We start from the raw sequence: 24,375 nt of genomic DNA, 5'->3' as shown, positions 1-24,375 counted from the left end.
TTGTTAATGCGGCCAGTGCCCGCTTGATCCGAAGACGGGTTCAGAACTCCAGTCTCAGGAAGATTCGCCAGGAAAGTTCCTTTCCTTAGGGCCTTAGACCATGTTAATTGGAACGGACTAGAAGACATACAAAAATGACGAAATATAATGTGGAGTGATGAAACAAAAGTACATTTATTTTCATCGGAATCCGGGCGCAATGTAAGGCGACCAAGAGGTAGAGGCAGCCATCCCCACTATAAACAAAAAACTATTAAATACGGAGGAGGGAATATATGGATAACATGGATGCGATTGCTTTTCCTACTACGGTGTCGGTCCTATTGGATAAAGACAATAAAAAGACAATTTATGTTTTATTTTAAATTTAATTTATTCTTCTTCGACTTTCTTCTTAGTCGTACAAACGCAGAATGAATGGAACTAAAGGTTATTCCTGGAAGATGTCATGTTACCGCTTTCTTAGGAAAACATGCCCCTGTAATGGCACTTTCAGAAAACAACGATCCGAAACATACTGCATTTCTTGTCAAAGATTGTTTTCGAGAGAAACAACTATCTTATTTGAACTTGTACAATGAGCTTAAGCGTAAATTAGGGGTCAATGTTTCACTAATGAAGTCCAATTTTGGGAGGCGGTACCAAGGTAATGGTTTTCCATACCCATACAAAAATGCCAAAAGTAATAAAGTTAATGCCGCGACTCCAAAGAGTTTAGGGTAATATTAGAGGATATTCAGGTTATTAGAGTAGATAGGATAGATAATTCATTATTATTAAAAACGATAATATTAATACTTTAGGAAGACGTACTTATTTTTTTGTTCAAGTGAAAAAAAAAACACCATCGGCTGTTTTTGGGCTATATTATTTATGATTGGCATGTATTTGATTTAATGAATATAAGAGCTTTTTAAAATATCTACGTAAAATTATTATTTAACATAAGAAAGTAATAAAAAAAAAAGAGGCTGTGATGCGACCCACACTGATAACTTCCCATCCCGTCTTCCGATTTGTCTTGCTTAAAATTTTGTCTATATGTGCTCGTATCAATTTCTACCAAATGTTGTAGATTTTATTTTTTTTTGAAAAATCGACTGTTGGATTTTTATATACAAATTACTGAACATCGAAAACAATATTTTTGTGAAATAAAATATGTTTGAAGCTAATATTTTCAATTTTTGAAAAGATATTTGAGTCGAAAATCAATTTTTACCAACTTTTGTTAATTTTTTTGTAGGTTTTTATTTTTTTGTACAAAAACTGTCCATTCGATTTTTTTCAAAATTTTACTGAATGTTGACAACAATATTTTTTGAAAGATGAAAGTAAATTAAAGCCAATATCTTAAAGTTTTGAGAAGATATTTGAGTCGAAAACCAATTTTTACCAACTTTTATTAATTTTTTTTTGAGGTTTTTATTTTTTGTACAAAAACTGTCAATTCGATTTTTCTCAACATTTTTCAGAATGTTGAAATTAATATTTCTTATAAAATAAGTTTGAAGCCTAAATTTCAAGTTTTTGAAAAGATATTTGAATCGATATTCAATTTTTACCAACTAATGATTTACCTAATGATTTTTTTAGATTTTTATTTTTTATAAAAAAAAACTGTCAATTAGATTTTTCTCAAAATTTTATCAGATGTTTTGGAGATGAAATAATATTTTAGTCATAAAATTTTGGAGGTGAAAATTTTTTTTTTGTGTTTTTTTTTTTGATTTATAAAAAACCGTTAAATGGATTTTTTTTAAATATACTTCTTTGATACAACGTTACAATATATTATAAAAAAATGTATTTCAAGTCTCTAGCGTTTTTGGGTCGTAAGATATTTAGGGTTAACCAAAATTTTCACCTTTTTTAAAAACTTAATTAAAAAAAACCACCCACGCAATTTTCTTGAGAGCCCTTTCTGTATCTTTCTGTCTTATTATCTGTATAACAAAATTTATTTGGAGTCGATATCTCTTCTGGTTCTTGAGCTACGGAAGACGAAAAAACGTCGCGAACGTACGGCCGTACGAACGTACGTACACACGCACGCACAGACATCTTTCTAAAAATATTTTATTTCGACTGTAGGGACCTTGAAACGTCGAGAAATGTCAAAATTTTCAATTTGACAAATCGCACCCATTACAATAACTTCCTATGGGAAGTTAATAACAGGCATAAATAAACATCAACTCATGAAATTTCCAAAAAAAACTGTTGTGTTCATTAATTGATAATTTTCATATTTAATAAAAATACAAAATAAACCAAAATGATAAGCAACATAGCTTTTGAAGAAAACCAAAATTACAGAAAAAAAGTAAGAATGCTTTGCCTGCGCAAGAATATTCGATACAACTCTAATTTCTTACAACTGGAAGTACTTTTAATTCTAATTAATTCCTTAAGTTTCAGATCATATTTTCGGTTGAATAAGAAAGCGTTTGCATTCGTATTAAACAAGTTGGAAGGCCAATTTAAAAATGCAAGCACCTCCTTAATCCCTGCTATACTAAAATTATCTTCTGCCCTTAGATTTTTTGCTAGTGGGAGTTATCAGAGCAGCGTAGGAAAAGATTTTGACTTAGGCCTGTCACAATCCTCGGTTTCCTTAGTATTAGAAGAAGTTGTGTATTTGCAATTGAACCCAAATTATGTGCAACCTGGATCAGTCTCAACATGTCATCCGATGAGAAACATAACACACAAAACAACTTTCTTTTAACAACCGGTTATCAGGAGTAATAGTATGTGTTAACGGAAAGGCAATGATAGTAAGTTTTTTCTCGAGAGTAGCTTCTGGTTTTTATTTATTTATTTTATTTATTTATTTACTCTAAACAATTTACAAAATTAATTTATAAATTATTTACTAAGGAAGACTTCAGGGCGACAATGCCATTTGAAGTCGTTTTTTAAGTTCAAAAATGAATTTAAGTTAAGATTAATTTATGATGATTAAATACAAAAAATATTTAAAAATATTTACAGAAAAACAAAATTCAGTATGTGTTTGTAAATAAATAGCAAGTTTTTATAACAGAAAAAAAATTATTTAAATATCCAAAAATTTATGATGAGGTGTTGTTGCTAATTTGATGTATCTTAAAGATTCAGGGTTGGCAGGATCTAGTAGTTCCGCAAGTTGTTGTTCATTGCTTGAAGAACCGTTAGCGTCAGTAAATATTTTTAATCCAGGACATGTAATTAGACAATGATGTACTGACAATTCGACGTTACAAAAATTGCATTTCTCTGGAGTTTCTCTCCAATGCCTTTCTCTGTAATAACGCCTACTGGTGAAAAGTGTTCTTCCCAGCCTCATACGGAGTAATTTAATGCAATTTTCTCTGGTAAGGTTTTTACTGTAGGGAGTACGCTTGTGCTGATTTTCGTACATTTGCAAGAAAGTTTGACTACTTTCCCACAAAGTGGCTACCTCTTTCTCTAAGTGTACTGCAAATATTTTTGTAATTAAAATCGATTATTCAATTGTTAATGGTAAGTTGAAAGTGTCCTTAGCTGCGGTGTCAGCATCTTGGTTGCCCTTGATGCCTACATGTCCAGATACCCAAGCCAAGCAGGTATCTATGGAAGAGTATAAGAGACTTCTCACGTTTTCTAAGGACTGGCATTTATTGAAACCACTTTTAAGGTCATTTAGTATGTTGAGGTTGTCAGTGAAAATAATTTTTTTTACAGGTAGATTCTTGGTGAAAGATAAACATTTCAGAATTGCATTAAGTTCTGAAATATAAATATAAATATAGATTATTTTTGAATTTTCATTTGATTCTAATTCCACTACTGCATAAGAGGAATTTGGATCCTTAAACGAACCACCTGTATTAAAAATACGATCGGCTTTTTTATCAGCGATCATCTGACTATGAAGTTCTTTAAATTATTGATCCGGTGTATTGTTTTTCTTATGACTTGCTAAAGAAGTGTCGATTAAGAGGAAATTTCGTTTCTAAGATGGAGGATGACTCTGAACTACCTCATCTCTTGATGTGAGGGAAAAAGGAAGAGGAAACCCTGGTTCGGATAAAAAGGACGTTATCTTATTTATTGCAGATGGTAACTTTGCGAGGCTTTCCTATGCTAAGCCATTTCTTCGTAGCCTTGTGTAAAGGGTGCAAGGGATTTCCCAGAGCCTTGCATGCTTTTGATCTTTTCTTAGCAAAGAGTTCAAATGGTAGATAACCAAGTGCTAATATAGGTGTTGTTTTTAGCGCACCTTTTGCCGTTCGGAAGCATTGGTTGATGGCAGCATTAATAGTTTCTACATTTTTCTGTGTAGACCACATGAAAGTGGGTAAACCATGTTGAAGAGAACCATCTACTTAGGTCTTAGCTAGTCGGATGGCGGTTTTCGGTAGACCACATGAAAGTGGGTAAACCATGTTGAAGAGAACCATCTACTAAAGTCTTAGCTATTCGGATGGCGGTTTTCATTTGGAGCAGACCATATTGTTATTGTTGCGAAGTTTAAGTTGATTTGTTGCTTTTTTTATTTGAGAATTCCATTTCAAATTTCCAGAAAAAAGTATGCCGAGTATCCTGAGTTCTCTTTTGAGCAGATAACATCTATACTTTAGCATCTGGAGACCCAAACCTTTTAGTACAAGTTTTTAAGACGTGTGACCATAAAATGTGTATTCGTCAACCCATGATTCCTCTGTATGGAAATTGGTTCCAATCGATTCGACCAGTTCGACTAACTTTTCGTACTGATGTTTATTAGTTCTCTTGCAGCTGAATAAAAATGCATTGATTCATGTTATTTTATAAAAGAAATGAAATATACTTATGAACTTACATTGTTTTATTTTCCGACATTTCTTTTACATAAGCTTCGACCTAATCTTCGAAAAACGTATGATTTTTAAGTCGAATGTTCTCAATTCGCCAACGGTAATACAAATTTCTCACTCACAAAGGGTTCAATAACAAAATCAGAGTCTCTCGCATCCCAGCCTCTTTTTTTACAGTTTTATTTTTAAGACAAAATTCCCACACCTACATTCTCCGAATTTCTCAACAAAAAAAATGTAAATTAATCTTTGCAATATAACAAATTTATATTCAACGAAATGAGCTTTATTTTAGTTTCTTTTTAATTTGTACAATCAAATAAAAGCCAAATAAAAACATAATTAAGTCTTAAATATCATTGAATAGAGTAGGACTAGGCTCGTAAACATTTAGATAAATGTCATCTGGATTCTACAATTTAGTCAGCCTTATCACAGGCCCCGTCGTAATAGATTCGTAGTACGAACCCCGAATAATTGTATCATTGGTCCCATCGTACTAAACAAATTTGCTACGAAATTCGGAGTTCGTGAAAATTGGTATCACTATTCACTAGCCCCGAATGAATAGGAAGTTTGGCAGTTTTTTCTACGAACAATTATTTTGATCGGAGTTTTTAAAACGAACAAAAAATTAAGCTTTCGAAGATAAATTAAATAAAAATAAAATATATGAAAAGAATCATGTAAGTTTTACTATTGTTTTAATGTGAAAGTGTTTACCTATGTTTTTTTATTTTTTTTTTTGAAGGGCAAATAAAGTTATCACAAATAAAATTCAATTCGAAAAGCTTTATGAAAAGTCTTCAAGAAAAACTTGAAATTGCCCAAGGATTTTCAAAAATCCCTAAGGAGGAAGTGAATTCGTGAAGGCAGTAAAAATAGAGTTAAATAGTTAAAGACCCACCTTCTAAGGACACCTCTAGCTGGAAAAAAGTAAATTGAATAAATTAGTCCAAACTTTTTTATAATTTAATTTAATTCTTAAGTGTGGTTAGATTGAAAGGCATGAATCAAGAGGAAAATGGTTGAGAACAAAAAAGAATGCAAAGCTACAGGTGGCGGAGCAAATAGAATGCATTTTTTTAGCAGCCTCGAAGAAGGTGTCATAAGAATGAATGAACTTTGACCAGCGGAATAAAAGACCCACAATCTTTTGGATTCGAAAATTCCTCCGAGCCTTTAGAATCAAATGAACCTTGTGAAGAGAACTAACTTGCCGATGTTTCGATGTCATCAGACGTAGTTGATGTGAGAAATGTTCCACGGCGTCTTCCAACCACTTCGCGTCAATCATATGTTTCATCCAGTCTTCGTGTATTTTCTTCATTTATTGCAAAGATTGCAACGACAATACTATCAATTTTTAAGATAGGTAGAAATGTCGATCTCAAGGCAACCTAGCCTGCGATCCAATTAGCGCTGTAGTGCGCCGTTTTGATACCAAAATCAACTTTTAAAGACAAAAACAAATAAAAATAAGAACAAATCGAAAGATGAAAAACGAACTTTTATTTAATTTTCTTATTTTGACGCATATCAGCTGATTTTGAAACTCCGAAATTAGTATTTATGTGTGCTAATGCTTTCTTGAATTCGTTCGGGGCTTATGATGTAAATGTATTCGTATTCGTAGCGTAACACAATTTTCGGGGACTCGCTACGAGGGACTCTGTGATAGGGGTGAGTATCTTCTTGAGTTGCAATCCATGTTCCATTTATATAACACGCTGCACTGTAATAAACAAATTATTTCACATGAGAAATTGATCACCAACTTTGATATTTAAAGACAAACAAAATTGAAGTCTTATAACTTTTTCGATTAATAATAATGAAGAAAGGCATTCTGAACGATTGATTTTGTTTTTGATACCAACCAAAAAAGTTATGCATAACATCAGAGTAACTATGACAAGCATTTTCATATCCACCAGGCTAAAGTTTCACTCAAAACGAGATCGACTCTATAAAGTTGATGGTCGCTCGTGAGTTCTTATCGTCATTTGAAAATATTGTAAAATTTTAAACTTCAAAAGTTTTTGCTTGCTTACCTTTATACGAATGATATCCCAATGTATCTTTTATCCCCTCATTTGGGCACCATCAATTATCATCCTTAACAACACTTCTTCCATCAAAGATCATTTTTCTGAGGCGAACTATGCCACTTGTTGATTTGCTTAAATGATAAACTTATTTTTAGCCATCCGCCTCCCAACTTTCTTAAACTGAAAAATAGAAAAAATAAAGGCACAAACTGGCGGCAAAACTTGCCAAACACGCTGACGGCTTCATTTTCTTAGTTGAGACTTCTTATTATCACAATTTATCAACTAATGTTTGTCGAGGGAAATTAAATTCAAAATGAAAATGGAAATAGAAAACTTTAACAAACTAAAAAAACGTGAATGTAATTTTTTTACAGCGTAACAAACTTTTTATTGAACATTTGTTACTAATTATTTTTCTGTATCCTTTTAGTAATAAAAAACGCTCAATTTCATATAAAACTATGTTTGCATAGCGCTTCCTTTTTATTTCTTAATCTTCTTAAGGTAAAATTCAAGTTCTTTGCCTTCAAGAATGTAACCATCAGCACGACCACATTGTCCTGGGCGGGAAGAGACACAAGCTGTTAGGAAAAAAAAAACAAAGATTCGTCATTAGAAAATTATCAAAAACCAGTGTATCAAAATATCTGCAGAATACAATTTAACATCAGAGTAACTATGACAAGCAAATCATATCCACCAGGCTAGAGCTTCTCTCAAAACGAGATCAGCTCTATAAGTTGATGGTCGCTTTAAAAGTAGATTAACATCATTTGAAAAAGCGAAAATAGGGAGACAAAGTTGATTGTTAGGCTTACCAAGGATACGTCCAGAAATGAACTGGTCCTCCAAAGCCTGCTCAACCTTGGCGTACTTTTGGCGGTCCAAGTATTTCTTCATCACACGGTCGCTGCGCTTCTTGTTGAGAACGTCGTTCTCATCGTCTTTCACTGCGTGCTTAGGGTCACGTTTGCGTCCCAAGGGCAGGATGTAGTGGGATTCGTACCACTGTCTGAATGGAGTGGCATCGATCACGATGATGGCGTTCTTTACCAGCGTACTGGTACGGACCAGCTCGTTGTTGGAGGCATTGTAGACGACATCGATGATACGTGTCTTGCGGGCAACACCCTCAGACGCCCAGGCGAAATTGCCGGTGTCCAAACGGAGAGCACGGTATTTGATGTTACCGCCACGGGTGCGGACCTGGTGGATGCGGGAACCGCCAAGCTGTAATTGAATAGAAAATCGATATCAAAAATCTGGAAACAAGATCTTCGATCTTAGGAATGATAATTTAACAATCAGTGGTCCGAACATAATGCTTGATCATCAATGGTGTACAGGTGACACGCAGTATCATCATTGAAAGAAATGTCTGTGGGGGAAAATTCTCCAAGACGAAAAACTTACTTTAGTGTTTGCAGCAGGACGTCCTAACTCGAACTTCCTCTTCTTACGGAGGGACTTGCGTTTGCCACCAGTGGCCCTTCGCTTATGAGCGCTATCACGACTTATACCTGAATGGATTCACAAAAAACATCACTTTAATCACAAGATCTAAAAACTATGAAGAATCTAACATAATCTAAAGGCATCTTTAAATAAAAAAAAGAAACTTTCACGATTCAATCTCTATAACCCAAGTTGAGGAGCAATTTCATTTTAACGTTTTAAGATAAAAGTATGTGAAAACTTTAGAAAATAATTTAACAAATTGAAAGTTGATTGAATTTGATTTCATTTTATTGTAGTTTTAGTTTAAATTTGTTTTAATTTTTATACGATGCCGATAGATTTAGTTTGGATGAAACCGAAAAAACAAGCACTCACCCATCTTGGAGTAATAACAGAGAAGGAAAGGAAGTAAAAACACATGAATTTTCAGCTCGTGTCAAACATTTTTATTGTAGTAGATTTTTCAGTTTGGATTTTGACAATTTGTGCTGAATTGAAAAAATGGCGGTTGTTTTTGATCTAGGCAGTTTTTTAAAGCATGTCATTAGACAGTGGGGTAAAAAAATCCCTAACTATTGTTTGTGTATTATGTTATTATATGTTATTCTACTTACTTCTACAAGTAGAATTCGGCAAGTTTGATCATTACAATTTATCGTTCGGGAAGACGTATTTTATTTAGATTGCGAATAATAATTTTGTTCGTATGCTCTAATTTTCATCCTAAAACTTTGTTTTCTGCAGAAAAAAGTTTAAAATTCTAGTTCGTGGCTGAAAAAATCCACAAGAGTTTGGAGAAGTATAAACTTTAATTGTGTGATGTTTGTGCATTCGATTACTGCAAACAAAAGGATGTTAGATAATTAATTAATGCTTTTTCAGAAAGATATAAGAAACCAAAATGTTGAAGGCACTTATTTCTGCATGCTTAAAACTGTAGGTCCCCTCTATCCCTGACAACAGAACTCACACACAGGAATCTTTGAGAGTTGTAAGTCACTAGGCCCTAGTTCTCAACGGACTGTTTCGCTACCCAATTTTTTTTTAACTATCAATTTATGTGTACTGTGAAATGCTTCTCTTCTTGAAGGCTTACGGCAACACTGTACATTTTTGTATAGGTAATTAAAAAGGACTTCCACTGGAGTCTTCTCTCCTACTTCCGGGTTTTAACATGTACCTTTCTCTGTATATTTTATTGTAAATACAGCATTAATCTAAGCGGAAAGGCAAACAATCAGCGCTACGGTTACACTTTTTAATAAAACATTTAGGTGAAAAACTGGTCCAAGAAAAGTACGTCTGTTCTTATAAGCTTCTAACTTATTGCCATTTCTGACTTATTGCACTTGTGGTCTCAGGAGACGACTTGATGCCATATCGCCCGTGTGAACTGGAAGTTAGATTTGTCTAAAACTCCGAATCTACTACATTTTACTAAAGCGCCCCATACACGATTCAAATCGATTGAAAACTGAGTTGTCAACTAAGTTTGTATTCGAGCACACACTGTATAGCATAGAGAAAATATATTTAGCCCTATGAGGAGTTTCGCCCGAATGTGGTTCCACCCGAAAAAAGAATCCCTTTTTCTTTTCCCTTACTTTGAGTTTCACCCGAAAAAAAAGTGATGTTCGAAAAATTCCTCCTATCAGGAGCATTCAATTCGGGCGAAATATAACACACTTGACAGCTAAAATGCAACAACGTTAAAATGTAGGTTTTTCGACGAAATTGTTGATTATGGCAAACATTTATTAATTTTTGTTTTATTTTCAGGAGTAAATCAATAAACACAAAACAAAGTGATATACTCTCGCTGAAAATGCAGGGCAACCCTGACATTGCAAGAGGTTTCGTGAAAGAAAATAAAAACAAAATTAATGCATTTTGAAAGCTGCTAAAGTTGGAGCTGAATAGCGCTGGGCCTCCCATTAAAAGTGATTTTAAAAGGAAGAAGGTAAGAAATTATTTTTGTTGTGTTTTTGTATTTAACAAATCAATTATTATCAGGTATGGACCGACCAAAAACGATACGTGCGGAAGAAGGCCTCCCAAAACCGAATTGACGAAAAAGGAACAGTTGAAACAAAACTAGGAAGTTCTCTCCCTCTTAGGAAACAATTTTCCAACTCGTTGGAATGAAGACGGCAGTCGAGGGTGTCGTTGCCTCCTCTTCATTTGGACTGCATCAGCCAAAGACGAAACCAAATGAGAACACAGAAACGAACAAATCGGAAGCATTTTACACATCCGATGAAAATGTATATGAAGAGGAACAGATAGAAGACATCGAGGAGATCACCATTGTTTCGGCTCCACCACCTGTTCCTTCCCAAATTATCAACAGTAATGCCTCCGCTCTGAGTACAACATTTCAAGAAGGCCAAAAAAAAGGATTGACAAAATCGATGCGCAGCAAGTTCTTATGGAAGAACTATTTTTCGTACTGTCAGTTTCGAAGTGAAATTTTATTCGGGCGAAACTCCTGATAGTTTTTTACCAGATCCTGATAGGGCTGATTATATATTTATTACAAGAACTTGATATTATAATCTTAAGACTACAAATTCGTAATAGGAAATAGTAAACATTAGCAAATGGAATATTGAAGAAAGTGGATTTCCACTCACATTAATTTGGGAATGGGGCAATTGATGGGAAACAGTCGAAATACGGAAGCCACCGAACTCAGGATCTTTTTACTTCAATTACAAGAAGACGTTTAGCATCGTTTTAAAGGCCATCGTTAAAGCTAAGAAAAAAAAAAACAAAACTGTAGGTAACAAAAATGTCATTAACAACCTTCTCTGTCTACAAAAATATCCGATATGCTGGAATATTTGTCTTCTTAGTTTTGGTTTAATGAATCCTAATTATTGATTTCCTCTCGTTGTTGAGTTCTCCAGGAATTTTAATGACAAATTTTCTGTGAGCAACTTCCTTGTTGGGTCAAATAGACATATTTTTGTGGTAATGAACTGCATGAAGATGATGATGTGGAATGTGATGGTTGGATTAACGGTGATTGATGGTATTGTATTGGTAATGAACTGGACATAGGATATATGGAAATGGGTGGCGAAGGTGAAAAATGTTTGTAACTATTTGTAGTTCTTGATGGTGATATAATAGAATGCAATGTTAGTTGTTGAAGTTCCCCAAGAATGAGAATTTTTTCAGTGCTTTTTTGCATAAAACCATGCCCAGAACTTTGCGTGGATGGTTGCATCATCTTCATTGTTCATCGACTCAAGTTGGGCGCAGGCTTATTGCTGAAAATCTTGTTTTGGATTGTTCTTGTTCCGTTTAGGCCGAATTTTCTATAACAAATTTAAATTTGAATTTTTAAAAAATTCTTAACTTACAAATATTTACCTTTAACTCCTCAACATCGAAATTTACTGTTGTTCTTGGTCTCGAAGAATATCCAACTCGAAAAAATACCATAACGAGGAAATATAAACATTTTCTCCCCAACTCCAGATTTTAGGTAATCGGCTACTTTTGTCAGTTCCCGGCGGTAACCTGTTTTTTTTTCTTTATTTAATTTTGATATTTAATAATAAATAAATTGGGTGGCGCGACAGTCCATTGAGAACCAAGGCCTAGTGACTTACAACTCTCAACCATTCCTGTGTGCGAGTAATGTTATCAGGAATGGAGGGGACCTACAGTTTATATGCCGACTCCGAACGGCTAATTTTGAGAAAGCACTTTTTCATGACAATAGTTACTCTTGGAGAAGTAGTCAATTCCTCGCAAGAGGCAGTACCCGTGAAAAGATTTTAGATGGCATAGGCAGGGATCGAACCCAAGACCTCTAGCATGACAGTCCAACGCACTAACCATCATGCCACGGGTACCAATTTTGATATTTGGCGTTTTTTAATTTCCAAATAGCTAGATGATTTTGAGCTATTTTTAAATTTTCTCTCCAAATATTCTTGTTCGCGTTGAGAGTCATTTTTAGCAAAACATCAACTTGCTTTGTTGAACTGTGTGGTGCGCTTCAGCAGCAGATCTATAGAGGAAATATATTTCCTCTTTGAACAGATCTTGAAATCTGAATTTCAACTCACAAGCCAAAAAGAACCGAGCCGATCCAAAATCGACCGTGTGTGAGGAAACTGAAATTACATTGTTTGGCTCTGTCGATCTATTCGGATTTTCAGAAAGTCAAAGCTTGAGCTAAGGAGCTAAGGCCAAACTTACAAGAGAACAAGCAAAGCTAAAGAGGTGGATTTAATTTTAAGTTGGATCTTCTCGAAAAAAATAATTGACAAGCAGTTTATATTTAGTAGGTCAATGTCCACGGCGTTTTGGTCACTGCAAGATTTTCAACGAAACTATTAAGTTATATTTCAGAATTCTGCAAAGAAAAAAATTCTGCGGAGAAAAATAATATTTGCAATCATCGTATTAATCTCCAAATTGATGAATAAATTACCTTTAATAGCAGATGTCGATAGTTAGTTCTTGTGGTTGTAAAATAAAAAAAAATGCGTTTGGAATTATATTTTTTTCATCAAACCTTCAAAAGATTTGAAATCAAATTGAAGGCTGTTTTTGTATAGGAAAAAAACTGACCAGCAGTCCATGTCTGGTAAATCAATGGTTTGGAATGGGATCTATTCATGAGCGTGAAAGAAAAGTGTTCTCAATTAGGAAATATGTATTTTATTATATATTTCTCTATAATGAGCTTCGTTATAATATTTTACTTCTGATTTCTAACATTGTTACTGAATTATTTAATTAAAACCATTTTGTGGAAAAATTTATCAAACTTATATGAGTTTTTTAAGCAGAAGTTGAATATTAGTATTGATTGCTTTTATGAAATAAGTAATATGAGTTTAACAAGAATAGTATTTTAATTTTGTGATAAAATACTGTCCTGTGTAGAGAAGTCAATGTAATGCCAATTTAACAAACACAAATCATCGCACTAAACAGAATCCTTCAGTGTAACTACAGATTACCGAACGCTTCTAATCTTCAAATTGAAGTTTGTTTGTTTTCATGCCAAAAATTCATCGTTCATCCTCACACTGCCTTACCTACTCCTTGAATCTCTTTTCTCTCTCACTCTGAAATTGCAAAAACGTTTTTCTCTTTCTACCACTGAAACATCAAAAGCAAAACAAAACGTCAAAACGTCAAGTAGAAAAAAAATATGTCACTTTTCACTTTCGCAAAGTCCACAAATATCCAATTAAAATAAATCGAATTATAAAAATCTAAATCCAAAGAAACAAATCCAACTGGAAGATGTCTGCCCGAGCAGACTATTTCTCCTTTCAATCGATGTGCCAAAGTCTCGCCCGAGTATTGGCCAAAATCGATCCTACACCCTGGGAAAAGGTGATAAGAAAAAGAAAACGAAGAAAAGAACCACCTCAGTGATTTGTCAGCGAAATAATTTCTTTTTTCTTTTGTACTTTCGTATCTATAGGTACAATCTCTTTTTCGTTATTGCCCACAAGAAAACGCTGTAGGTGTATTCTGCCTAGATGCTAAGGCTCAAGACGCTGTCCTCGCCCTAGGACTCTATTTTCTCGAGAGTAAATGCCAGCATGAAGAACAAATTGTTCCCTATCTACTCAGACTTGCCAAATGCCTGCCCAAGGCCGTTTGGATTGATGACTCAAAGTCGACAAAAATCGATCGTAAGTTCATGACCATGACGTCAACTTGAAGAGCTGTTCTTTTTTTGTTTTTGTATTACATTTCTATTTACTTTTGTGCTTGACAGGTATTCCCTCGGCGGAGAAGTTCAGTTTCTGTTTGAATACACTTCTATCAGACATTGCTGCCAGGTGCCCAGATCTCCGAGATGAAATAATAATCAATCAAGTGGAGACTCTCTCTGCCTTGACAAACATCATCAAATCCAGCAAGGAGGGAAGCAATGCTCCTCCTCCCATCATTCTTTGCAAGGCCACAGTTCCGCTGCTGTTTGGACTGGCCCGGTCGATGGGACGCTACGCTGCGGCTGAACCTCCTTTGTTATGTCGGATTTTCCCGTTGGAAGAGATGCCCGTGGTTAAGAGCAAGGAGACGGCCATCTTCAGTTCACATGAACGCCTCGGCAGCTTCAGCCACTTTCGTTCCATCATTCCTCGGTCGATGTCTGGCAGTCTGAGTCAGGATTCCACTGATTCTCGTTTCGCCCGTAATGTAACGGCGATTTGCCACGCCGCCAGCACTGTCAAGAAGCCAACGTTCCAGACGTACTTCTCAGTACCGTACGACCCCAAGACCCACTTCTTCACGAAATGCGGCTCCAGCTTCAATCAGTTTCCCAATATGAGAGTCTGTGACTCCCCCACCAAGCAGTCGAATGGCACCCACAACCCCATGGTCTTTCCAATACAACATTTGCAGACAATCTTCTCGATTGCAAAAAAACTGCTTACCAAGGAGAATCTGGAACACCTGGACGAACAGGCAAGCGACATTTTCTCCTTGCATCAGATCAAGGGCTACTGCTACAAGAGCTTCTCGGAGACTCTGAACCTGGTGATGGTGACATTGCTAAGGGAACTGCTGCAGAATCAAAACGATCTGCCGACCCCATTCACCAAAGACGTGCAGGAGTTCGTCAAGCGACTGTTCCTCAATGGCCAGACGGAGCTGCAAAACAAGCAACAGGATCATGAAAAGGAGAAGAAAGAAGACAACGGTGGCATCCCGGTAGTGAATAAATACAAAATCAATGTCATGGCTAATGCTGCATGTGTGGACTTGCTGGTTTGGGCGATTCGCGATGAAACAGGTTGGTTTGGGTTGACTTAAGTCACTCTTTCTTCTGGAAGCTAAATTTTCTAGATCTTTCACAGTCGACGAAGAGTACAATGTTCCTTCTTTGCAGAATGGTTTAAATTATTTACTCACTAAAGGTTAAAGCGGGTGTTCCCTGTTTTTATTTTTTATTTTTGTTGTTCTTGAGTTGGTTTTCTCTCATTTTTTGGTTTATTTGTTCTTCCTACTCCTCCTTCGCCAACACCGTCCTAAATCCTTTGAGAGTTTGAGAATGGTTTTTTGTTTGAGCAGAGAAACAGCGATCGATTTCTTTTAGTAATGTTTGTTTATGTTGCTTTCTTCTCACAGAAGCCGATAAGCTGTGTGGTCGGCTCTCCCAGAAGCTAAACTCGATTTTGAGTCACAAAATCGTCATGGATCACATGCCTCTTCTGATGGTGTGCCTTGAAGGACTCGGCAAACTTGCTCAAAAGTTTCCCAACATCGCAGGAACATCAATATCATATTTGAGGGACTTTCTTGTCGATCCGAGTCCCATTTTAGCCAAACTTCATGTTTATTCCACCGTGCAGAATGCCCAGCAAATTCAGAAAAAGGATACCAAGGAAGTGACTCCGTTCAAGATAATTGTTCAGAGTAGTAGTGAGTTGCGAGCGATTGATGTATTCGGCAATGGAGGCAAAGGTGGTCTCACCAAATCCGGACAAGCTGCGTTTGAAGCTTTGCGAGATGCGGCTATTGAGAATTTGAGCATTGCTCTGAGATCGGCGCATAGTTTGGACCAATATTGTGTTCCGGCTCTGGTGGCGAATGTATCGAACCGGCTTTTTACAGCCGAGAAACATGAATCGTAAGTATATCGTGATTTATTTAAAGTTGTTTTTAATTGCAGAAGGTTTGAGGTGGAGGTTTAGTTTGATTTTGAAGCCTTTTAGTGTTAATTTTTTGTCAAAACTTTTGAAAAAGTGAATTGCACTATAAAACGGCGTGTTTAAGCATTTTTTAGTGTAATGAATAATAAAAAATCTATACAAATTAAAATTCACTTAAAGTTAAGTGAATGTTTAAGATTTCAAGTGCACAAGTTTTTTTTTTTTAATTAAAAGAATAATAAAGTGTTATTGAGAATTCTTAGATTTGGGATTTGTTCAGCACTAAATTTTGGTTCAATGATTTTAAGCATTTTCATATTTGCAATTTCTGTGAGGTTAAAGCGTACACAAATTATTCAACAACAGTTCCCCGGTGACCGTAAACTAAACAAACTGTTGCAAAACGTTTACTTTAAATGTTCGTTCCAAGTTCAAAAGTTCCAATCTGAAATAAAACAGCACAATTTTTTAAATAGTTCAAACAAAAAAATATGATATGGAATGGAATGGCAACCACAAACGCCGATCGTATCGATACAAATTTCGGAAAGTAAAAACATTTTTTTTAATTTCATGCGGTCTCCACTGTTTTGAATCTTTATATTGATCGGCGGCCCACATTATCCTCTGCGAAAGACCACATGATTTTTTGGAGGCTTTCAATGCAAATATGCTGAAGAACAAATAACCAAATCACTATTTCTGTTATTTTAATCTTCAAGAATTCAAAAAACAATTTAAACTGTAACCTCCCCTCTAACGCTTTCATTTTTTTCTTAATGCTTATACTGTTACTCTTGGATTTTATAAGCATACATACAATTCTTTGTGTTTGTGATAATGAGAATCAAAGCCGCCATACAATACAATTTTCCTATAATCCATTCATATTCGTCCACTGATATTTTCAGTTGTTTTGACATATGCTGGGTCCTCTCTTGTTTTCTGCTTATATAAATGAACTTCCATCTTTATTAGTTAATTGCAGCTCTCACTTGTATGCTGATGACGTTCAGCTTCACTTCAGATATCGAACGAATCTTTGTGTGACTCGTTGGTAAGGTTTATGGAGTACGTTATAGGTTACACAACCTTTCACTCCTTAAAAACGCGTTTGATTCTCGCTAAAACCTTGGTAATTCCTATCCTGCTTAATGGTTGTGAAATTTATTGTAACTCCAGTTTCACGAGCAGCCGAAAACTTAATGTATCATTCAACTCAATCGTTCGTTATGTTTTTGGATAACCCAAATATGGTACGATATCTGATTTTGCCTTGCGCTTTTCAAAAATATAAAGAACTTCGTAGTTTCATTTTGCTTTCCGACATAGTTATCGCACACCAACAACAATATTGTTTTGATAGAGCAAGAAAGGTGACCTCAAACAGGTATTATCGCCCTTAGGCACATCATAACATTGTTTCATATCTGCAAATTTCTCATGCCAAAAGAACCCAATGGCAATATGAGAAAGCCGACTGGGATGCCTAAACGAATTCTTCAGGAATTATTATTATAAGGTTACTGTTCTTCCTCTATAGTGATGTAGATCTCAGTGAAGATAAGGTTACAAATTTTATAATTTGTGGAATAACAAATTTTATTCCGAATAGGGGTATCAAAACCAAAGAAAGCTCATGTTTTGATTCGAGCTGTAAAGCGGTTATTAGGATCTAAGATTTAAGTTTTCGGATTTAACAAACCACTGATAGTTACTTAATTACTTACTTAAGGTGACGCTACAGTCCTGTGTGAACTAGGGCCTCACCCAACAAACTTCTCTATCTAGCTCGGTCCCTAGCTAGATGTCTCCAGTTTCGCGCTCCAAGTTGGGTGAGGTCACCTTCCACTTGTGCGCGTCACGTGACCCAGCCATCTTAGTCGTTGGACTTTTACCCTTCTGGCTAAGTCTACGTCGCTGCACAGCTCGTCGTTCCATCTTCTCCTCCCTTCCACTTCGATGCATTTGGGACAGTAGATCACACGAAGAACTTTTCTCTCGAAGCGACCCAAGGTGCTTTCATCCGTTTTGTCATGGTCCATGCTTCTGCACCGTATAGCAGGACGGGGATGATAAGGGTCTTATATAGAAACACTTTGGTCCCTCGAGAGAGGACTTTACCACTCAATTGCTTTCTTAGTCCAAAGAAACAGCGGTTAGCAAGATTATTCTGCGTTTGATCTCAGCGCTGGTATTGTTTTCTGGGTTTACAGCGGAGCCTAGGTAGACGAAGTCCTTGACTACCTCAAAGTTACGTCTGTCGATTGTGACGTTTTGACCAAAACGTCGGTGTTGTATGTCCTTTCTAGACGACATGTACTTTATTTTGCCCTCATTAACCGTTAAACCCATTTTTGCCGCCTCTGCCTCAATACTCACAAAAGCCCCATTGACATCACGCTGAGTTCTTCCGATTATGTCAATGTCATCAGCATATGCCAGTAATTGGACAGACTTTTGAAAGATAGTGCCTCTAGTGTTGACGTGTGATAGTATCTCTCTTATTGTTCGTTCGTTGTGTTCTTCAACGCTGGTAAAATACAGGTCTCTTTCCAACTGAACGGGAAGCAGCATTTATCTAGTCGGATCCCAAAAAAGGTAATTTCTCCTCATCCTCTAATCATCGTATAATTGCACTCACGTCACGAATCAATTTACATCTTAAGAAATATCTTGAAGAACAAAAGCTCTTAAAGACCGGCAGTATTTTTACGCCTTGAGTGCGCCTTAAATATAAAAAAAAAGAATAGTTAATGGAACTATATGAAACTTTGACTCCAACCATTTCTGTTCCGCCTTACTTCGCCCTCCTCAGTTCCTTAAATAATGTTTTAAAATTTTATTTGAAGTTTTACAAAGAGAAATTAAATAGGAGGCTTTCAAATCTAAAAATTACTCCATTTTCTAAAATTTAATACAATTCAAAACCTTAATCTACTTTGCAGAGAATCGAGTCTAGTTAGTTTGAATATCATCGTTATGTTGGGTCATGTTGCTGTAGCTCTCAAAGACACCTCCAAAACAACACAAAATATTCTACAGTTCTTCATTCAGCGGTTTTGTAAAGTTCCCTCCGAACAGAACGTACTCATTGTCGATCAACTTGGCTGTATGATAATCTCTCAATGTGAACCGCATGTTTTCGATGAAATCATGAAGATGTTCTCCCGAGTAACAGTTCAAGCAGCCTCTTTGGCATACACATCCAATCCAGATCATCGGAAGCAATTTTGTAATGTATCAGATGCAGTTGTGAATGCGTTGGGCAATATTGCAGCAAATATTCAAGGTGATGCCGAGATGTTAGAGCTTTTAGGAAAGCTCTTAGAACTGTTTGTTCAAATTGGTTTGGAAGGTGAACGTTCCTATGATAACACTCCGGGTGCACAGAAGGCCAGTTCAAGTGCTGGTAACTTAGGAATGCTTATACCAGTGATTGCGGTTCTAGTGCGACGTCTGCCTCCGATCAAGAATCCCAAAATGCGATTGCATAAGCTCTTCAAGGACTTTTGGGTGTATTGTGTGGTCATGGGATTCACTAATTCTCGTCTATGGCCAGCAGACTGGTATCAGGGAGTGCAGCAGATTGCTGCCAAATCACCGTTACTCATATCCCAGACGACACACAAGTCTGATATGAGGGAGTTGAACTACACAACAGCGATAAAAAGCGATTCGGTGAGCTTGAACGAACTGAGAAGTCAAATTCTTCTCCTTCTTGATCATCCTCCAGCTGAGGTAACAGCCTGCATCAATAAGTTGACATTCGCCCAGTGCACATTCCTGCTGAGTGTGTATTGGCTGGAGACACTTCGAGTAGAGAACGCAGAAGAACCTAGCTTGGAACCGATTCTAAGTTATATGTGCGATACGGCATTGCAGAAGGACAAGTCTGGAATCTGGCAATGTGTGAAATGGTAAGGCAAACTCAGAAATCGAAGGGTTCTTAAAGACTATTGTCTCTTTTTAGTATTGCTGATCAGGTGTTTGAAAAGTTCCGCAATGTTCTCTTCATTCATGACGATGTCCGCGAAAAGGTTCTGGAATCGCAGGCGACTCTGCTACTGGTCTACTTCAACCACATCCATAAACAAATCCAACTCGTGGCCGATCAATATCTCTCACAGTTGGTCGATAAATTCCCCCATTTACTGTGGAACCGTCGAGTCCTGTGGTGTATGCTGGACATACTTCAGCTCTTGGCGTTTTCCCTGACCTTGGATCCCAACGAAGAAACGCCAACACTGCGAGTAGTTTCAACTCCTTACACTCTTCATCTTATGGATTCTTTGCCAGCCCGAGAGGGCAGACTCAAGGACTTTGCTGACCGTTGTCAAGGAATTGTTAACGAGGCTATGAAGTGGGCTCCTCGATCGACACGCTCACATCTCCAAGAGTATCCCAATCAGATTCCCACTCCTGTCCTGGCTCACCATAGTGGACTGGCGCTGGCATTTGATTCTGTTGTTGCAAGTAGTAAATTATATCCGAATGCCCTTCCGTCCACCAATAAGAGGCCACATTGCGTAAACAGTGACACGCCCAGATTTGTATCGGTTCTATGCCTCAGGGCTAAGTATGCCGGGGAGATTTCGGGAATGCTCTCGGCTATGAATGAGAAGGATAAGGCTGGAATTGCTGATCGCCTGGTAAAGGATGTATGGGATGCTTGCAAGGAGAAAAGTGACGCTAAACATCGAGGAGCCCTCTGGAGGGCGACTGCCTATTTGGTTCTATGTTCGGGCATCAATCGAAAGTTGCTGCATGCTGTTTGTAGGTTTTTTCTGATGATTAATTTGAATGTATGGATAAATTGATGTTTTTGTTTCTCCTTACAGCGACATCTCAGGTTGAACTGTTTACCGAATCGGCCATGGAGACTGCTGTCGAGTGCTGGCAGTGGGTCCTCACTGCCCGACAAGATCTAGAACTGTGCTTCATTCAGGACATGGTAAGTGCTTGGCAGATAACTTTCGAGAAGAAACTAGGGCTGTTCTCGGACGAAGTTCAAATAACCAATCCTCTGGCTGCATACGACGGTTGTAAATTGGTTTCCAAGCCCATTCAAATAGCTCCTCATCTGATCTGGTTGCAATTGCTGTCGGAAATGGTCGACACAGCAAAGTACTGCAATCGAGATAAAGTAGAAATGTTCTGCATGCTCCTCAATCGCTGTTTGCCAATTTCCAAGACCAACAAGCAGAATCGGCAGGTCTCAACAGTTGGATGTAGATTCAAGCTACTTCAATGTGGATTGTCCCTACTGCAAGGAAACACCATTGCCAAATCGATAGCCAGGAATATTCTCCGAGAGAGGATTTATAACAATGCTTTGGATTATTTCTGTGGCCCACCAACCTGTCCAAATCAGTCAAAGGAGCAATTGTTGGATGATATCCAAATACTTCTTAAGTTCTGGCAGACAATGAGGAGCGAAAAGAAGCATCTGATGACCACCGAGGTTGGTGATAATGACGTAGCCAGTGTTTTAGGAACTACATCTTCCAGTCAAATGCTATCGGTGAAGCAGAATCCCGAGACGGCATCGCTGATCAGTGGAAGTGATGTGGCACGATCCATGTCGGGAACAGGTGGATGGTACAACACCATCCCCCATTCGACTTCGACTCTATCGAAAAGATCAACTCGATCGAAACGACTTCCTTATCAGAAGGATGCATACGATAAGGACTATATGAAGAAGAGAAACCTAATTCTCGAGCTTTTGGCGGTTGAATTGGAATTCATGATCATTTGGTATAATCCTAATTGTTTGCCAGATCTGGCAATACCGGGGGAGGAGCAGATAAACGAATGGCGAGCCAGACCGTATAAGTTAAATGTTTGGAGGGACTACACACGCTTGGCGTGGTCATACAATCCAGCTCTAGCTGTGTTCCTTCCTTGCAGGATCAAAAACTCAGACTCCATTGAGGACGAGGTGACCAGGTTGGTGTGTGCTGATCCAATTGCAGTTGCTCACATACCCGAGGCTCTGAAGTACCTCGTAACAACTAAAAACCTTCTTCAGGAGAGTCCTGATCTGGTGTACGTTCTAGCTTGGTCAGCAGTAAATCCCATCCAAGCCCTCTCCTACTTCTCCAGACAATATCCGTCGCATCCCCTAACAGCTCAGTATGCAGTGAAAACTCTCTCATCATACCCAGCTGAATCAGTGCTTCCATACATTCCACAACTTGTCCAAGCCCTTCGACACGACACTATGGGCTATGTTACTGAATTCATTAAAAACATCTCCAAGAGGTCGCAGATTGTGGCCCACCAGTTGATTTGGAATATGCAAACAAATATGTTTATGGACGAAGATCAACTGCACAAGGATCCCAATTTGTATGAGGCCTTGGAATTGCTTAGTCAGAATATCATTTCGTCATTCTCTGGCTCAGCAAAGAGATTCTACGAGAGAGAGTTTGATTTCTTTGGAAAAATTACTGCAGTTTCAGGGGAGATTCGATCGTTCCCGAAGGGTATCGAGCGAAAGAACGCGTGTTTGGCTGCTTTAAGTCGGATTAAGGTGCAATCGGGATGCTATTTGCCATCGAATCCGGAGGCTATGGTGCTAGATATTGATTATAACAGCGGAACTCCAATGCAGAGTGCCGCCAAGGCTCCATATTTAGCCAGATTTAGGGTCTACAGATGTGGAATCAATGAGCTGGAGACAAGAGCAATGGAGGTTTCAAATAATCCAGTGAGTATTTTTTTGGATTTTCATAGTTTTATAGATAAGATAAGTTTTTTTTTCTGTAGAATTCCCAAGAAGATGCTCATGCCACACATGGAGTTGAATCATGGCAAGCTGCTATATTCAAAGTCGGAGATGATGTGCGCCAGGATATGTTGGCTCTGCAGGTCATAACAATATTCAAAAACATATTCCAGCAAGTTGGACTGGATTTGTTCCTGTTTCCTTACAGAGTTGTGGCTACAGCTCCTGGGGTAAGTTGAACATTTAAATATATATTTGTAGAGGCCAGCGGAATGAATAAATCCTTCCCATCCAGTGCGGTGTAATTGAATGTGTACCAAATGCCAAATCAAGAGACCAACTTGGTCGACAGACAGACTCTGGACTCTATGAGTATTTCCTTCATCAGTATGGCGATGAGAGTTCAAAGGAATTCCAAGCGGCTCGAGCGAACTTTGTCAAATCAATGGCTGCCTATTCTCTGATTGGATACTTGTTGCAAATCAAAGATCGTCACAATGGCAACATCATGATTGACAAAGACGGGCACATAATTCACATCGATTTTGGTTTCATGTTTGAGTCATCTCCCGGCGGCAACATTGGTTTCGAGCCAGACATGAAACTCACCGACGAAATGGTCATGATAATGGGTGGCAAAATGGAGGCTCCCGCCTTCAAGTGGTTCTGTGAACTTTGTGTGCAGGCATTCCTAGCAGTGCGTCCTTACCAGGATGCCATTGTGTCATTGGTCTCTCTAATGCTCGACACCGGATTGCCCTGCTTCCGTGGGCAGACCATTAATTTACTTAAACAGCGATTTGTTGCAACGAAAAATAATCGAGAAGCTGCTGCTCATATGTTGGCTGTCATAAGAAATTCCTATCAGAACTTTAGGACACGAACCTACGACATGATACAATACTATCAAAACCAAATTCCATATTAAGTCATTTTCTGTGTTTTGTTTAAATATTTTATTTTTCGTATTTTCTCTTAAAAAACCTAAACTCTTGTTGATTGTTATTTATTCATCGTATTTTTTTTTGTTTAAATCTAAACTAAAAACCTAATGTGAAGAGAATTTATTATGTTATTGTGTTTAATGTGTGTTTTTAAAACTATACTTAATAATTAAGTCATAAAGGTACATAATTATTATATTATAATAAATCTTCTATATCTTCGTGTATTGTATTATTCTGTTAAATTCCTTAAAATGTTATTCCTTGTAGGTCCTGTTCGGGGATGATAAGCAAAAAATAAAAATGCAATATTAAAAAAACTATCTATCTATCTATCTATTAAAAAAAAAGAAAAGAGTTTTCATCATTTTAAATTTGAATGGCATGAAATTGAAACTGTTTAAATTTTGCAGGGAATGTAGAATTTAAAACATTAACGTCCCACAAGGTGGATAAAATTTATTAAGTTCTAGGCGTATTTAACCGTAAGAAAATAAAATGAAAGATATCCTTTTTTTCAATTTGAATATAGTCCGAGCCGAGTTCAAATGGCTTGTGTAAATAGTCTCGAAGGGAATTTTTTGAGCTCTTTGGATATTTGGGTGGTGATGTTAATACCTATTTTTATGTTCTGTGTTATGTTCTTTCTATCCTGGGTAGTCAAATGTATGCACAGATATCCTAGTGAGATGCTTATTTTAGAACTTAACCTAACCTGAATCG

The 24,375-nt window shown here is 37.1% G+C and overlaps 2 protein-coding genes across 3 annotated transcripts; one reads left to right on the top strand and one right to left on the bottom strand.

Moving 5' to 3' along the window:
• Positions 1–7,237: 7,237 nt before the first annotated feature.
• LOC129941387 (40S ribosomal protein S8) lies at positions 7,238–8,758 on the bottom strand. The gene is made up of 4 exons (XM_056050012.1): positions 8,711–8,758; positions 8,291–8,397; positions 7,696–8,107; positions 7,238–7,458 (listed from the first exon to the last, which is right to left on the bottom strand). The coding sequence occupies exons 1-4, from the start codon at positions 8,712–8,714 to the stop codon at positions 7,361–7,363; spliced, it is 621 nt and encodes a 206-aa protein (XP_055905987.1). The 5' UTR covers positions 8,715–8,758; the 3' UTR covers positions 7,238–7,360.
• A 4,727-nt stretch (positions 8,759–13,485) lies between these two features.
• Positions 13,486–23,973, top strand: LOC129941472 (phosphatidylinositol 4-kinase alpha). 2 transcript variants are annotated; one of them, XM_056050149.1, is made up of 10 exons: positions 13,486–13,702; positions 13,794–14,007; positions 14,094–15,116; positions 15,181–15,240; positions 15,452–15,953; positions 18,924–19,895; positions 19,949–20,751; positions 20,817–22,690; positions 22,750–22,938; positions 23,004–23,973. In XM_056050149.1, exons 1-10 carry the CDS (start codon positions 13,610–13,612, stop codon positions 23,634–23,636), a joined length of 6,363 nt encoding a protein of 2,120 aa, XP_055906124.1. In that variant the 5' UTR covers positions 13,486–13,609; the 3' UTR covers positions 23,637–23,973. The 2 variants fall into 2 exon arrangements, with proteins under 2 accessions (XP_055906124.1, XP_055906194.1); XM_056050219.1 differs by lacking the exon at positions 15,181–15,240.
• The last annotated feature ends 402 nt before the right edge of the window (positions 23,974–24,375 follow it).

The sequence above is a fragment of the Eupeodes corollae genome, chromosome 1, assembly GCF_945859685.1.
Source record: "Eupeodes corollae chromosome 1, idEupCoro1.1, whole genome shotgun sequence".
In the NCBI taxonomy this organism is placed as follows: domain Eukaryota; kingdom Metazoa; phylum Arthropoda; class Insecta; order Diptera; family Syrphidae; genus Eupeodes; species Eupeodes corollae.
Note: the sequence above shows the minus strand (reverse complement) of the source record. Positions and strands in the feature narration are given on the sequence as shown.

Coding starts and splice junctions, on each gene's coding strand:
- LOC129941472 (XM_056050149.1), top strand. CDS start 13,610: ATGTCTGCCCGAGCAGACTATTTCTCCTTTCAATCGATGTGCCAAAGT. Junction 15,954..18,923: donor ACAGCCGAGAAACATGAATC/GTAAGTATATCG, acceptor TCTACTTTGCAG/AGAATCGAGTCTAGTTAGTT. Junction 19,896..19,948: donor ATCTGGCAATGTGTGAAATG/GTAAGGCAAACT, acceptor GTCTCTTTTTAG/TATTGCTGATCAGGTGTTTG.
- LOC129941387 (XM_056050012.1), bottom strand. Junction 8,108..8,290: donor GTCCTGCTGCAAACACTAAA/GTAAGTTTTTCG, acceptor ATTCAATTACAG/CTTGGCGGTTCCCGCATCCA. Junction 7,459..7,695: donor CATTTCTGGACGTATCCTTG/GTAAGCCTAACA, acceptor TTTTCCTAACAG/CTTGTGTCTCTTCCCGCCCA.